Source organism: Argopecten irradians, chromosome 5 (genome assembly GCF_041381155.1).
Source record: "Argopecten irradians isolate NY chromosome 5, Ai_NY, whole genome shotgun sequence".
In the NCBI taxonomy this organism is placed as follows: Eukaryota; Metazoa; Mollusca; class Bivalvia; order Pectinida; family Pectinidae; genus Argopecten; species Argopecten irradians.
The window spans coordinates 35,082,564-35,098,228 of NC_091138.1; the positions used below are offsets into that span (position 1 = coordinate 35,082,564).

The 15,665-nt window shown below is 38.3% G+C and overlaps 2 protein-coding genes across 2 annotated transcripts in view; both read left to right on the forward strand.

The window, feature by feature from the left end:
- Positions 1-1,541: 1,541 nt before the first annotated feature.
- Positions 1,542-2,816, forward strand: LOC138324550 (uncharacterized). Its single transcript, XM_069269603.1, has 2 exons — positions 1,542-2,296; positions 2,703-2,816. The coding sequence occupies exons 1-2, from the start codon at positions 1,604-1,606 to the stop codon at positions 2,715-2,717; spliced, it is 708 nt and encodes a 235-aa protein (XP_069125704.1). The 5' UTR covers positions 1,542-1,603; the 3' UTR covers positions 2,718-2,816.
- A 7,704-nt stretch (positions 2,817-10,520) lies between these two features.
- The window catches only part of LOC138323655 (epithelial membrane protein 1-like), a 34,662-nt gene continuing 29,517 nt past the window's right edge, over positions 10,521-15,665 (forward strand). Inside the window, exon 1 of the mRNA XM_069268420.1 lies at positions 10,521-11,633. Coding sequence (XP_069124521.1) covers positions 11,378-11,633 — 256 coding nt within the window. The 5' untranslated portion in view covers positions 10,521-11,377. The remainder of the gene's footprint in view (positions 11,634-15,665) is intronic.

Below are 15,665 nucleotides of genomic sequence, written 5' to 3' on the forward strand. Positions count from 1 at the left end.
GTAGTTACATGTAAATGGGTTTTTTCAATCTTTGCTCTGAAATATTCTGTAAAATCCTGATTATGCTGGTGACATTTTCCATACACTAGTATTCACCGAAAGTACGATTAATAAATGTGTTTATCCTTTTTAATTGAGTTTGTGCTAATTTTAGAGTGAAATTTAATTCGTGTACATTGTGTTCGTGTATAATTGTCTAACACATCCTTTAGAAATGTCGCTGGATGTAATTGATAATTCTCCCCTTTATCGACATTATGAGGCAAGAATAAACTTATTTTAACTTCAGATTTCATTTAGATATTGTCAACCTCAGATGATATTGATATCTGATATTCACGGCAATACGTGTATCAAACGTTAGTTAGAATCATATTAGTTAATTAACAGCATTAGGTATGATAAACACAGTGTAACTTATTCATTAAATTGCATGCATAAATAATCATCTTTCACTGGATTTGAATTTGAGAATGTTTCTAGGACAATGTCTTGTATACCAAATTAATTTCTTTAGGATGATAGCATACTTAGTTTAGTATAAAAACAATCGTTTACGTTTTTATTGAAGAAAACAGATATAACTTAGGAGCAGTCAGGAATTTTAAGATGAAATTTTTCAAAAAAAAAATCGCTTCAGTTAAGTTGCCGAGAAAGAGATGTTTACAGAAAATTTTGGGTACTATTACAAGTAGCTTAATTAATACATTATATCTGCCTGTTTTAGTAGATTTTTGTCTAATGCCATTGATTTGTGAACGTATCAAACAGATACACAAATTGGCAGGTCATCTTTCGTTAGATACAGTTGTACCTTCATGTTTCATTACGTTTTGTTGACTTTTTGTTGGCATTTTTACTCTTGTGCAAGAGTTTAATCAACCTCATTTGATTCGATATCACACCTGTTTAATTCTTATATGAATCAACGTTTTTTATTTTTATAAAATCCATTGAATGATCATTTATAAAACACGTGTTTAAAACATATGCAGTGCTTGTGTTTGTTTGTCACTTGTAATATCCTACAAGAAAGCCCTTGTTCACGAGAATTTGTATAATTTATCATTTAGATTGCAATCATTTATCTATTATGCAGACAGAAAAGACAGTAAAGCGATAGTAGAAAATATTGCAAGTTAGAATTGCTTCCCTTTATACTGGATATTGTAGCTAGACCACAGGGACCTGGCACGAAATTATAACAAACAGTATATGTGTATCTATAGTATAATATCTATAATATATATATATATACATATACTGTTTGTTATAGATTCTATGATATATACATGTATATATAAATTATATATTGTTTGTTATAAATTCGTGCCAGGTCCCTGTGAGCTGGACAGTCGACGGGACCCCATCCTCGATACTCAAGGGGTTACTATCACTGTCGTTATATCCACGCTACTGAAAGTAACCTCTGGAGTATCGAGGATTGTGGGATCCAAAAATGCAAAACAAAAAATGAATAAAACAATTTTCTTTTACAGACAGTGCTACAACAATGATGAGACAGATTGCAGTGTTGGTGTGCCTGCTAGGCCTGGCACTGGCAGACGACAAGGGCAGCTACCCAAAGGGATATAAAGGGAACATGGGGGCACCATGGAACGGGATGTCAGGTGGAAACTGGGGATCAGGATCTATGTTCGGACCAGGAGGCTCGAATGGTTACGGACCCGGAATGTGGGGCGGATATGGAAATGGAGGACCATGGGGCAGAAATGGATACTTCGGCGGAAATGGAGGCTACGGTGGTCCATGGATGGGAAATGGTGGATTTGGTGGCGGATGGAACGGTTATGGACCCGGAATGTGGGGCGGAAATGGTTACGGAAGGCCATGGGGAGGAAACGGTTACGGAAGAAGATGGTGGGGCAATAACGGCTTCGGACGTCCATGGGGAAGTAATGGTTGGTTCGGTGGTTCTGGTGGCATGAACGGTTACGGATCCTACAAGTCATACAGCAAAGGAATGGGAGGTTTTGGTGGCTTCGGAAATAACGGGTTCTATCCTGGAGGATTTGGCGGAAGCTCCTGGGGAATGGGCGGCAAATATGGCCCGACGTATGGAAACAACGGTTTCTTTGGACGAGGCGGCTATGGTAACTACTGGCCTGGCAGCTATGGCAATTCCTGGTCAGGCAGCTATGGAAGCTATGGACCAAGGTTTGGAAATTTCGGCGGAAACTTCGGATTCGGAGGAAGAGGCTTCGGGGGAATGGGAAATAGATGGGGCGGTATGATGAATGGCGGTTATAGAAACGGATTCAAATCAGTCGGCAAGGTAAGATTTTTATTGTGATACCGGTTGGGAATAACTCTAAATGCTGTAACAATAGATAGTGATATACATATTAAGTACTGGTGTGTTTTTTACCAATGTTTCTAATAAAGTTCTAATTGTCGTTGTTACTCGATAATTTTGTGACATTTACTTCAAAGGAACAACTTTCTGTTAAGAAAGATGTCATTCTGATTTGAAATGATAATTGCACACTTCTGTTAAATTAAATAAAACATACATGAATTAAAGCAAATGAGCTCATATCTACAGATCATAATGACACTTTAAAGTAAAATTTAAATGAGAAAAAAAACTTATGCACAAGGATGATGACTTTTTAATCTGATGATAATAACGTTGTTTTTTTACATAAAAAGTAAAGACTGTGTCTTGTATTCTTTTGTAGAAGGGATCTTACTAAACTCCAGACAAACCCATTCATCCATTCACTGACGACCTTATATGCACCGTTCCTGTAGATGCTGCCCGGGGAGTCAGGCTGGACACCAGCGCACGCCCTAGATAGCTTGTCTTTTTATTGTTGTACATTGTTAAGTAGTTTATTAAATTTATTTGCAGACTTGAATATTGTTTTGGTCTTCGTGTTATGCGGACTTTCATATTTAAGGGCACATCTTTATATTATGTAAGAGCCGAGCCCCTCTCCCCCTCCCCCCTCTTTTAAACTTTTTATGAAATCGAGAGTTACTTCCATTCGTTTTACTACTTCTGAAACGAAGGGCAATAACTCTGATAGACTGAAATGTGCAAAAGAGAGGTTTGTACCAATGTTTCACAATTATGCGGCATCATTTGATTAGGATATTTCGTCGAAGATTTCAAAACAAGAGATTGGCGAAAGCTCCAGTTATCAAATAGAAATTCATTCTAGATTTATGAAATATGTCAAGAAGCTGTGTGTTGAAGCACAGTCACAGAACAGAATGTTTTAACAAAACGACCATGTCAATCCAAGGCAGAATAATTCAATTTCTACCATAACCAAGGGAGATAAATCCTACAGTGTTAGAAAAGTAGCACTTGACTTAAGTTGGTAAAGCAAAGCCGAGCAATAGGCGGAGTTGTGTATATAATAACCAGTAACTAATTACGAGTAGATACCGGTAATATGTAAGGATCTCATTTAGGTGGAAATGAAAACTGCGATAGTAGCAACTCATTCAAAAACTCGATATCTTTTCATTTTTTTCCCAAATTGAAATCTCACAACATATGCGATGATAAACTGTATAAAAAATAAAATCCTTATATATTTCTTTCCAAACACAAATCGCGTGCCGAAAAAACAATTACGAATATTAGAAAGCAAGAAAGTACCCAATACTACCACATGATGGGGCCAGAACCGACACACATCCCCTATAGAGTAAATAACGAATACCTGCAGCTGTTAAGACTGAACAATGGGTTTTCTGTTTTGTACTTTTCTGTGATATACTTTAAGTTTGAAAATAAAATGCAATTTTACATAATCATTGTTCCTGTTTAAGTATAATGAAAATACAATGGACTATGCGTTGAGTTGATTGACTGAAATTGACATCACACGTGCGCGGAGACATGATGCAGCACAGTGCATTGTGGGAGAATTACCAAGCTGCGTGTTTTTGTATAAACATTATCAGGTAATTGTTCTGTAACACGAAGTTTTATTGAATGATTTTTTAGACTAATACGTTTGTTGCTGAAGAGTTATGCAATAACAATTGCGATATCCTGACATCGTCCATTTATAAATGGATAAATAACTCATCGGTTAATGTCACTCCACCAGGTTCATATTACAGCGTATTGACCTCGTCAAAAGTCCATAGTTTAAGGATACTTAATACCTGTGATTATTGTATTTTAAAGCAAATATGATCTTGGACGACAGATAAATTCTTTTAAACTAATCGACTGTCATGTGATGAAAACAAACTTTTCTTACATTGTCGATAAAACAATGGCGATAGATTGATTAGTATCGTATATACACACATAAGTATTGTTACAATATCGATTGCCTCGAAAAAAAAACCCTGATTGTTTTTGCATCACATGGATGTATATTCAATTTATCGATTTATGACACGTGAAGCGTTACACAGTTTATGATGTTATGTCATTTAAAATGTTAACCAAGCGTTTTATTTGTTGAAAATATCAATTTATCTATTAACAAAAGATATAAATTCATCGCAGTGTGACAAATGGGGTTTGAGGTGTGAATGATGCACATAGCGTCTGTTGGTCTTTGGTTTTTCTCAGTGCACTTAGATTTCTCTCCATCATCCAAACCTGATGATTCTGACAGGCGACAGAGTAGTTCCCAGTTCTTGAAAACGACCGTATGCCAGATTTTACCTGTCCGACATCCAAAGTTACATGTAAGATATCGCAACTTTGATAATTAGATTAAGATATTTTAGAACACGTACGAAGAGTACTTTACAGACAAATCGTAATCTTAAAAACGTGTCTCTGACAATTTTCCGAAATGATTATAATTTGTTTCTGTAGACATGTTTGGTCACAATGACCTACTTTTTGACGGCAAGATAATTTTTCAACTTTTGTTTTATTTTCAAAATATCACTGCATAACAGTTAATAAATGAACTGAAAATATTATTTGGTTTCCTGAAAATTGTTTAAACAGAAAATTGATCTCCCTGTTCAACCCCTCATTTCTGAAAGGGACTCAGACTTATCCTTTATTTCAAGTCATATCATGACACCTAACCCCTAAGAATATGTTAAACATAACTTATTTGTTCCAAATTGACATCCCTCCATTTACTTTAAAGTCTACTTTGGACTGAAACTTGGCCAGGTTTCTCTAAACCATTAGGTTCCTGTTTCTGTCGGAGTTACTTCCATTGGTATCACGAAGGGAGGTAATTCTTATAGACTGATGGATTGAAATGAAGGGAAGTAACTCTGATAGATAAGAAGGTTTGGTTTGGCTTGGTTTGTTATATTTACGTCCTATTTAAAGCCAGGGTCATTTAAGGACGGTCTCCCATACATGCGTTGTGATGCGTGTATGAAGTGCTTGGTGCATGTTTTGGGAGGCTGATGTATATTCGTATTTTGTCTTCTTGTAATAGAGGAACTTTTGCCCTGTTTTTAGTGCTATCCTACTGAAGTATGCTGTCGAAGACACACAACAAGTACACTCCAACCAGTCACATTATACTGACAAAAAAGCAACCCAGTCGTCCCACTTCCTTTATACTTAGCGCTAAGCAGGAGCAGAAACTACTAAGTTTATAGGCAATGGTGTTTCTCGACCAGGGGACATAACTCAGAGCCTTTCTCAAAGGGGAGAGTACTCAACTGAAGCGCCTGTCATGGAAGACGTTGGGAAGAAGAAAGATAAAATCCTTTCACGTTCATGCAATAGAGGCAGCAGGTTCAATTCTTACGCCATACACGCAGAGCGGGATCAGAATGCTTTAATTTAACAAACAGCATTTATCTAGATATATATATACTCAAATGATAAAGCTGTTCACAGTTTGAAATGACTGGATTGATTTAAACGTTTCTTGAGGTATTAAACGACTTTAGGTAAACAGGATGTTATTTCCTAATACCAATGTAGCTTCCCCCTGAAACAATGATTGCTGGCTTCGTACAGTATTACAGTTCGTCCAGTAGTGATCACGATAGCTTATTAAATGGGGAAAAACAAGCATACTTTCCAATATTTATAATGATAGGAAAATAATGGAGAAATATTAGAAGTGTTTGATTCCGTATACCTATAGCTATAGATATTATCACGGGAAGATAAATAGCAGGTAAATTGGGTTCCAAGGCCGGATTATTGGTAGTATCGCAGTACACTAGGAGTTGGAACATCTTCGGTACATACGTGATACGCTGGAAGAGAATACTGACAAATTCTTTAATTAGAAAGTATCAAAATACACCATCAACTTTCCTATGCTCACTGGAATAACAGAGGAAGCTCGAAATGGTTAGACTTTGCTTACACACTGGAGGTGCCAGTATAAACAAGAAAATCCCACATGGTAATAGGTCATTAGTTAGAAATTATGTTCGTAAATTAATTTTGGCATGTTTGTTCAAATACATAATTATAAGATGCATCAAGTTTAACCCTGAATTTCTTAAGATGATTTAGTTTGTGTATTGCGAGGCTGTAGGCGAGTCAAACTGAGGACAGGCGTATTGGTTTCTTCTCTATACGGTAAATTTACAAAAGTACACATGACCACTCAAAAGTAAGCGCCCGTAATAACGACAAGCAGTACTAACGGTCAACGTTAAAGAGTCGTTCTAGTCTGCGTTAATTTGTCATTTATATTCAGAGCATGACTACACATGGTGTTATTGGTATAATTGTTGACCTTTAGGTTTGACTGGACAGAACAGATAATAAGTCCATGGTGATTATTCTCTAATATGTGGACAAAGCTGCCTAAATATCGTCAGTAAACATCCATAACGTTAGACTATAGACTCGGGTGAAATGAGTCGGTAGGTTTACCGAGCATCACTAGTACATCCTATGATATTTTTAATATTTCTGGTCTATGATGAATCACAAATCCCTCTGATTCTCATCTGATTCTCATTTATATTCCTACAAAGACTTCACAAATAATGCTTCCTCCTCTGGAACGCGTGGGCCTAATCTATATAGCTACATACCTCTGTTTTTAAGGATCTTACCACAGCGCGTTTGTTGATAAACAATTGCATTGTCATTTTTGTTTGAGTCAATTCCGGTATTTTACTCTATAAAGTTTAACCTAGCGTTGTTTTACTGTATCGATTTTGTCTTGTGTAACGATGTCATTATATATGATGACAAATGTATTTAGTCTATTCCTTACCTGTATGCGGGACACATGTTTGTGGTTACAGCTGTCACGTTCAAGGATCTTGTGTGTATATGTAAAATATGTCATGTACAGTCGTCAGTGTCTCAAGTGATATTGTGAAGGAACTTTCGGTATAGACCTACAGAGATACCTAATTGCACCGACAAATATATCTTCATTTTCCAATATTCCATGGGTTACTATCACTATCCTAATATCCACCCCTGGACTATTCCATATCATAACTGAAGGCTTCGTATGCGACAACAAATGAGACAGGTAGTTTGGTCCTTTAATATGCATCAAAAGAATGGCTTTGAAGTTGGGCGCCGCTATCTGCAAAATTCAAATGAAGTATCATCTGTAATTGGTCAGAATTTCCCATGAAATGTTTTTCGTCTTGCTATGACACAGTCCAGGAATAGGAAGTGATAGTAACCCCTGGAGTTGCGCAAAGCAACACCTTTAATAAATCTGAAGTTTTGGCACTTAATTAACAAGATTGACTAAGACGTGCCTATCGTGAGTCATTTGTATCAGAGATTTAGATTTAAATTGTATTGTGAAGCAGGGTTAGGAATTTCTTTTTAAAATAAGTTTGTTTTAGAATGTATTGTATGAATAGGGAATGGATCAAAAAGTAAGTATAATTTTATTACATCATTTTCGGATCCCAAACCTTTATTGAAGAAAGTTGTACCCCCAGTTGAGCACCAAAACTCCTCGATAGCCCAGTGGACATAACGACAGTGATAGTAACCCCTGGAGTATCGAGGATGGAATATTGTCTACATATGGATACTTGTAATGGGTACAATCCTTCATTGTTGCTTCAGGGAAATATCTGCTGGCCTCATCATCTTATCTCCGACACTTATATCCGACACCGATCTGTCTGCTGCATTTACGTCATCGACATTGACCATGGCATTATTTTCAAATGTCTTGAGTATATCGTTATCAGGAGACGGACGACAAAATATAGGATTTAAAGGGACAACAACGTAAACAAGGATAAACCAGCCATTTGAGCTTAGTTTCAAGAGTTTAAGTGTGCGTTCAATCTGCAAATCCGCATTGCAATTCGCCGATGCAAAGAGTTCCCTTTACTTGGAGTAAAGACAACTGTATGTGCTCTTTCATGCTCGAAAATGTATGCCACGAAAGTGATTCTAATGGATATATATAAACTAAATAATAAAGATATATTATTAACTCAAGTACCAGTTTTACCAACGAATCTACATAAAAGACTTCTTTTCCTTCTTTCTTTCTTTTCTGGTTTCTATTGCCACTTTCATTCTCATCTCAAAATATCAAAGGCTAGACAAAAAGTTTCACTCCAAAAGTAACCTGGGAGGTGTGCTTTTTGGCATGACTGACATGTGCCCTCCAAAGACACGGTTATCACACTAAAGAACAAAATGCAAAATTCTGTCTTCACTTGCTCAGGAACAATACTTCGGCGTGACTTCCGAACGATTGAGACTATCATCATTGCTACAAACCTTGTCAAGCAGTATCGAAAGTTAACGTTATCCGGTAATCACATGGGATATATATACATGTAGGAGATAGGTGCATTGCCTTGTTACTTCAAGGTTAGGGCATGAATACCTGTCTGATTAGCCGCCTACATGGCCACAACAACACGCCTGTTAACATAGAAGTTTGGGTCAGTTTTTGGTATAATGATGCAAGCCAGTTCACAAGAGAGTCGGCGAGTATCTACGGGAACTTGTCATCGATCGTGTTTAAGCACCAATGATAATTTCCGTGATCGAATATCGTATTTGTTACTGACATTTGTCTCACTGTTTTCAGAACAAATAAAGAACTAGACCAAGAGGACCAACGCTCTCACACACGAGCACCTTAACTTGAGTTCGATTTTTTTATCGGCGTTAACTTGTCATTTTTTTCAAGTTCGTAAATAAAACTGAAATCGATTCTATATTTATACTATATTAATTGGACATTTAAACATTTTGTTACGGTAAAAAATATAGTACAGCTAATTTATTCCGTGATTCTGTGGATAAAACAACTTTTGTGATGTATTGCACCTCATAAATGCCTATGATTAAATTCGAAAAGTCATTGTTCAAAACATTATTATAAATTGAATCACTTGAATTGTCTATGCCTTTTCATTCCAAAATAACTCCCTAAACTATTGCTATGGTATATATATATCGCTCACAGGAGTTCGCCAAGGGGGCGTCATTGACCGTCTCACGTTACAAGCTTTACTATGTTTGTTTTTTTTTGCTTTATTTTTTAAATCTAATTAATGAAGTTTTTTTTAACAAATATGTATCATAAGTATACAACAATTCTATTGTTTGATTACCACGTAAACTCGTCCTGGATCGCTCTTGACCGGGTACTTTAATTTCCTTCCATTGCAAGAACCCCAACTATACCTTCAAGTCAACAAAAATTACCTTTCTCTAGACCTTTCTGCAAAATTCGTTAATTTTCAAATAATTTCAATCATTACATAAGTTAACTGATTATAAAACTCTATGTTTATCAAGAATATATTTGTAATAATTATTAAGTGATATATTTACATAAGTGTCTTATGTGACACTTGTTTCTATTTTTACTGTCATTTATGTATTACATTGTAGATATGGGATATTGAATAAATTATTGTTGTGTTTTAACTGGAAAACATTTTATCATTCAAAAATTTTTTAAACGCGCATCAAAACATAAAAGTGTATTTTAAAACGCGCTATTTTTACCATAAAGCATGTTTTAAAAGCTGTACCAATGCTGTTATTCTTTGGCCCTAAATCACCATGGCTGCCGATTCACCTTTAAATAAAAACAAACAAACAATCAAAGAATAAAGAAAGTTTTACTAAAACAATTGCTTTCCCAATTATTGTATTTATTTAATATGAGATGTACGTTATATCTAAAGAAATACCTTAAGACAAAAACACCTGAACTCTGCATACCACCCTTAAATTGGTTACCCATTTTTTGTAAATAATGCACACGCATACAAACGACTTCCATACGGTAACCAGATGTTAGGAGCCAGGGGTTAGTTTGCATAACGATATGAAGTGGCGCTAACGCGGAACAGACGTAGCTGGTGTATGCGAGTTAAACCGTAGATTAACAAAAACACCATTTCTTTATCTTGCTCAGCTATCCAGCAGAGTAAAACCCGCCGATGTGCTGAGAGCTTGGGCTCGTATGTTGCTATCGATGTTTCTGCACCCATACACTTTTTATTCCAATAAACTACAATGTATTGGCAATTGCAATTCACATGTTCCAAAAAAGGCTCAACAGCGTTTGAAAGTGCACTCTTCCCAATCCATCGGCCAATGCAATGTTAATGAACCGCAGATAGACCTGTTTCGAGCTGTTCGCAATCTGTTCGCGTAATTGATCAAATGTTTACATTTTTTTTTCTAAAATTGTAACACTAGGTCGACTACATATATAAACAGTAAGCGCTTTTAGTTATGTCAACAGCTATGTTGACGTTGGTTATGGGGACAATTGTCAGCCGATCGTGCCTGCATGGATATCCACTATTACTGTACTATGTCGCATCGATCTAATACTATGGGTATTCGCCTATCGACCGGACATTGAAGATGATACATCTGCATGTTTGTGATAGCCGCGTGGCTTCATCCCCACGATCTGTAACTAAATAGCGCTCGCGCGCCAGAATCATTGCACGTGTCGACTTCCAAACACCAATAGAGGACTGCATGAAAGTACGACACGGCCCGATCTGAAGATAGACCGCTTGTGTTGATATACACGGAATGTAGTTCACTATATAGTACAGATCGCTCCGTTGCGGATGCAGGGTAGTGATGGATGTATACACATAGGTCTATCCAGTCAAGCGCCACACTCGCACTGAAATGCGCTGACTGACGTGCATTGGCGCGTTACTAGTTTGTAGCTTCCCTCACAGAGCCTCTTGTGGGTTAATGAATGTCAGGTTCGTCAGACCCTCTCACGTGCTTGGCTAGAGGGGGTACAGAATAGCCAGGCATCGGTCCGAGAGAACGCCGGAGAGATAAGATACAGAAGGATTCCGACAGGGATACGGGAACCTTCAGTGAGGAAATAGAGTGTCGTCTGCCCAATATGTGATATTGACATGCATTTACACGTGCATGTCTGTTGATGTGAAGTGTCCATAGAGTTCCATTGGATTTATCAAATTTATTGTTTTAATGACAAATATGGCAGCCCCTTACATGTGGGAGAAACGGCTCCTTTATTCTTCAACAGGCGGGACACTTTTTGGCGTTTTGCTACATATCATTGCGGTTGCCACAACTCATTGGCTTACGTTTGAAATACCAGGCGGACTTTATATTAATTCTACGGGCAGGTTCCTCAGCGAAGTACAGAGTGGCCTATGGCGGTCATGTAAAACGGAGTTTACTATCACAAAGGACTCCAACAACCAGAACATCAAACATACATGTAAGTAACTGAAGCTTTTGTTTTCAAATTGTTGCTGCTATCAGTGAAGAAAATTAATCTGAAGCCATAATATTTGCACTGGTATCACATCGTTTTAGACTCTGGATAACACTCACCATCCATTTACCATAGTTTTCTTAATAATATGCTTTAAAACAAAACTGTAATTGGGACACACCACACAGTATACCGTAGTTATCCTGTCGTGTAGGGGTGACATCGCCCTGTACAGTACACAGACATCACACTACACGGTATATCGTAGTTATCCTGTCGTGTAGGGGTGACATCGCCCTGTACAGTACACAGACATCACACTACACGGTATATCGTAGTTATCCTGTCGTGTAGGGGTGACATCGCACTGTACAGTACACAGACATCACACTACACGGTATATCGTAGTTATCCTGTCGTGTAGGGGTGACATTGCCCTGTTCAGTACACAGACATCACACTACATGGTATACCGTAGTTATCCTGTCGTGTAGGGGTGACATCGCACTGTACAGTACACAGACATCACACTACACAGTATACCGTAGTTATCCTGTCGTGTAGGGGTGACATCGCCCTGTACAGTACACAGACATCACACTACACGGTATACCGTAGTTATCCTGTCGTGTAGGGGTGACATCGCCCTGTACAGTACACAGACATCACACTACACAGTATACCGTAGTTATCCTGTCGTGTAGGGGTGACATCGCCCTGTACAGTACACAGACATCACACTACACGGTATACCGTAGTTATCCTGTCGTGTAGGGGTGACATCGCCCTGTACAGTACACAGACATCACACTACATGGTATACCGTAGTTATCCTGTCATGTAGGGGTGACATCGCCCTGTACAGTCACAGACATCACACTACATGGTTACCGTAGTTATCCTTCTGTAGGGGTGACATCGCCCTGTACAGTACACAGACATCACACTACATGTAACCGTAGTTATCCTGTCGTGTTACACCGTACGTGTATTGTAGGGGTGACATCGCCCTGTACAGTACACAGACATCACACTACACAGTATACCGTAGTTATCCTGTCGTGTAGGGGTGACATCGCTCTGTACAGTTCACAGACATCACACTACACGGTATACCGTAGTTATCCTATCATGTAGGGGTAACATCGCCCTGTACAGTACACAGACATCACACTACACGGTATACCGTAGTTATCCTATCATGTAGGGGTAACATCGCCCTGTAGATTATCCTGTTGTAGGGTACATCGCCTGTAATCACAGACATACACTACACGGTATACCGTAGTTATCCTGTCTGTAGGGGAACATCGCCCTGTACAGTACACAGACATCACACTACACAGTATACCGTAGTTATCCTGTCGTGTAGGGGTGACATCGCCCTGTAAGTACACAGACATCACACTACACGTATACCGTAGTTATCCTGTCTGTAGGGGTGACATCGCCTGTACAGTTCACAGACATCACACTACACGGTATACCGTAGTTATCCTATATGTAGGGGTAACATCGCCCTGTACAGTACACAGACATCACACTACTCGGTATACCGTAGTTATCCTTCATGTAGGGTAACATCGCCCTGTACAGTACACAGACATCACACTACACAGTATACCGTAGTTATCCTGTCGTGTAGGGGCGACATCGCCCTGTACAGTACACAGACATCACACTACACAGTATACCTTAGTTATCCTGTCGTGTAGGGGTGACATCGCCCTGTATAGTACACAGACATCGCACTACACAGTATACCGTAGTTATCCTGTCATGTAGGGGCACAGACATCACACTACACAGTATACCGTAGTTATCCTGTCATGTAGGGGCGACATCGCCCTGTACAGTACACAGACATCACACTACACAGTATACCGTAGTTATCCTGTCGTGTAGGGGTGACATCGCCCTGTATAGTACACATACATCACACTACACGGTATAACGTGCTTGCCTTGTTGTAATGGCGTGTATATATGAATATACGGTAATTAGCAGGTGATGTGACTTTGTTATCGAAAAGTATTGAAAAATATGAGCTAAACACTACACAATAAGAAGTTGATATTGTGATTTGTAAATGAATGTCTCATAAAAATATCAAAGGTAGGGCAAATAAAAACAATAATGAGACCGTCATTATTTACTGAATTATTCATTGAAACTGACCTATCTTCACGGAACCCTTTGTGTACCCATATTTGTGGCACACAAAAACAATACTTGTCTGCTAAACACTGGAGGAACACTTTGTTTTTGTAACCTTTTTGTTTTCCAAAGAATTACTAAGAAATACGCCATTCTTGGCCGTCTGCCCGAGCCGAGCGATGGAGGTTATGAGGTCTACTCACTGACCGCGACAAAACGAAGTCTATAGAATTGGCACTTGCTACCCTTTGCCTGGCGCGTGAGATAAGGCGAAGGCTACTCCATTAACTATAACATGTGAACAGCAAGATTGAGGCGTCAATACAAAATCTGCTCATGCATATGACATTTCTGTGACGGCATTTTGGGGGAAAATGGAGGAGAAAAACTTAGATAAATAAAGTGTAAAAACATAGACTTTGTCAGATGTCTCGGTTTTTGCAAGGTCATAAAACCTTTAACCTATGATACTGTGGTTGTTTCAGGTCGATACATCTTTTAAATATCTCTTTGGAGAGGTAGATATCTATGGATACTATATCCGTCAATACTACACAAATCACGTACTTAAGTGAGACGTGAGATCAAACCACGCCGCATACCGACTTTTGATGATTACGCGAGATATAGGCCAAGTCCCCAAAGCATGCCACAGTGTGGAGACGTGAAGTAACATTTACCTACCAAAGGGAAAGCACGCACCCCAAAATATGCATGGCATCTTGAGATTTCAAGAGTTACAAAAGTTCGTAACATACCAAGTATGTAGAGCTTCATAAAACAAAAGAGAATATATATATATATCTTAATATGGTAACTATTTAGATATGCTGGACACACGTGGGTCCCTAATTCTTAATAAAAATGGCGTCATAAGTCATGAAAAGATGCTTTTAGTTGGAGATAAGGACGTGATTTCCACAAATTAGTCGGCAAGTGCTCTTTGGGAGACGCACGTACCACAGAGCCAGTACATTGACAATAGTAAGTGAACCAGAATTTAGCACTGAAAAGAGTCGTATAAAGCAAAAAATAGGTTGCAAGTTGTAAGGGGCACAAGGGTTCCAAAAACTGCTATCCATTCACATACATTGTGTGCAAGGATGAATTTTGATCTAGTTGTCTAAACGTAAAATGTTTAGAAGTGTGCCAATATCGGTTTGTGTTGACGCTATGGTCTTACTATATGGCGAACCAAAATTCACCATTCCAACATCTGCTCATCCATTCAATCTTGCTTGAGATTAAAATGCGCCAAAACTGCGAGGTAAATACAGTACTGTGTGTTTGGTTGGTTGGTCCAGGTTACCCTAAGCTTGAGTCTCTAATCGATCTCTAATCCAATATACACCACTGTTGTAGCAGTATATAGAGACAAAGCCTGGGGTCTACAACGGTGCCAGATTTCTACTAAATCACTCCAAAATATTGAGTACCACGCTGCTACCAAAATAGTCCGTGATATATCGAAATGTTATCTAAAATTAGATTTGGGTCATTCCGTTTTTGAATTGGGCGTTACTATGTATTTCCTGAGTATTGTAACCTTTTCTTATTTTTAGAATTTAGAGATTTGCAATAATGGTAGTGTCGAAGTTCCAGCTGCTAGCTAATTATCTCAGATCGAGTTATTAAACGCATATACAGAATGGATATATGCACAGATAATAGCAAAATAAGCTATGTCATCATATCTTTCTACTATAAAATACAAATTTATATAGGAAATATGACGACACCGTTTAATTGTCTGGATTAATTTTCTATCATCACGTCGTGGTGAACCTTTCTCCTAGTCTGCCATTTTGTATGATACACCAGATTTCGTGCCAGGCTGCCATAGCTCCGTTCCTTAGTGACGGAGATTCGGGGTTATTA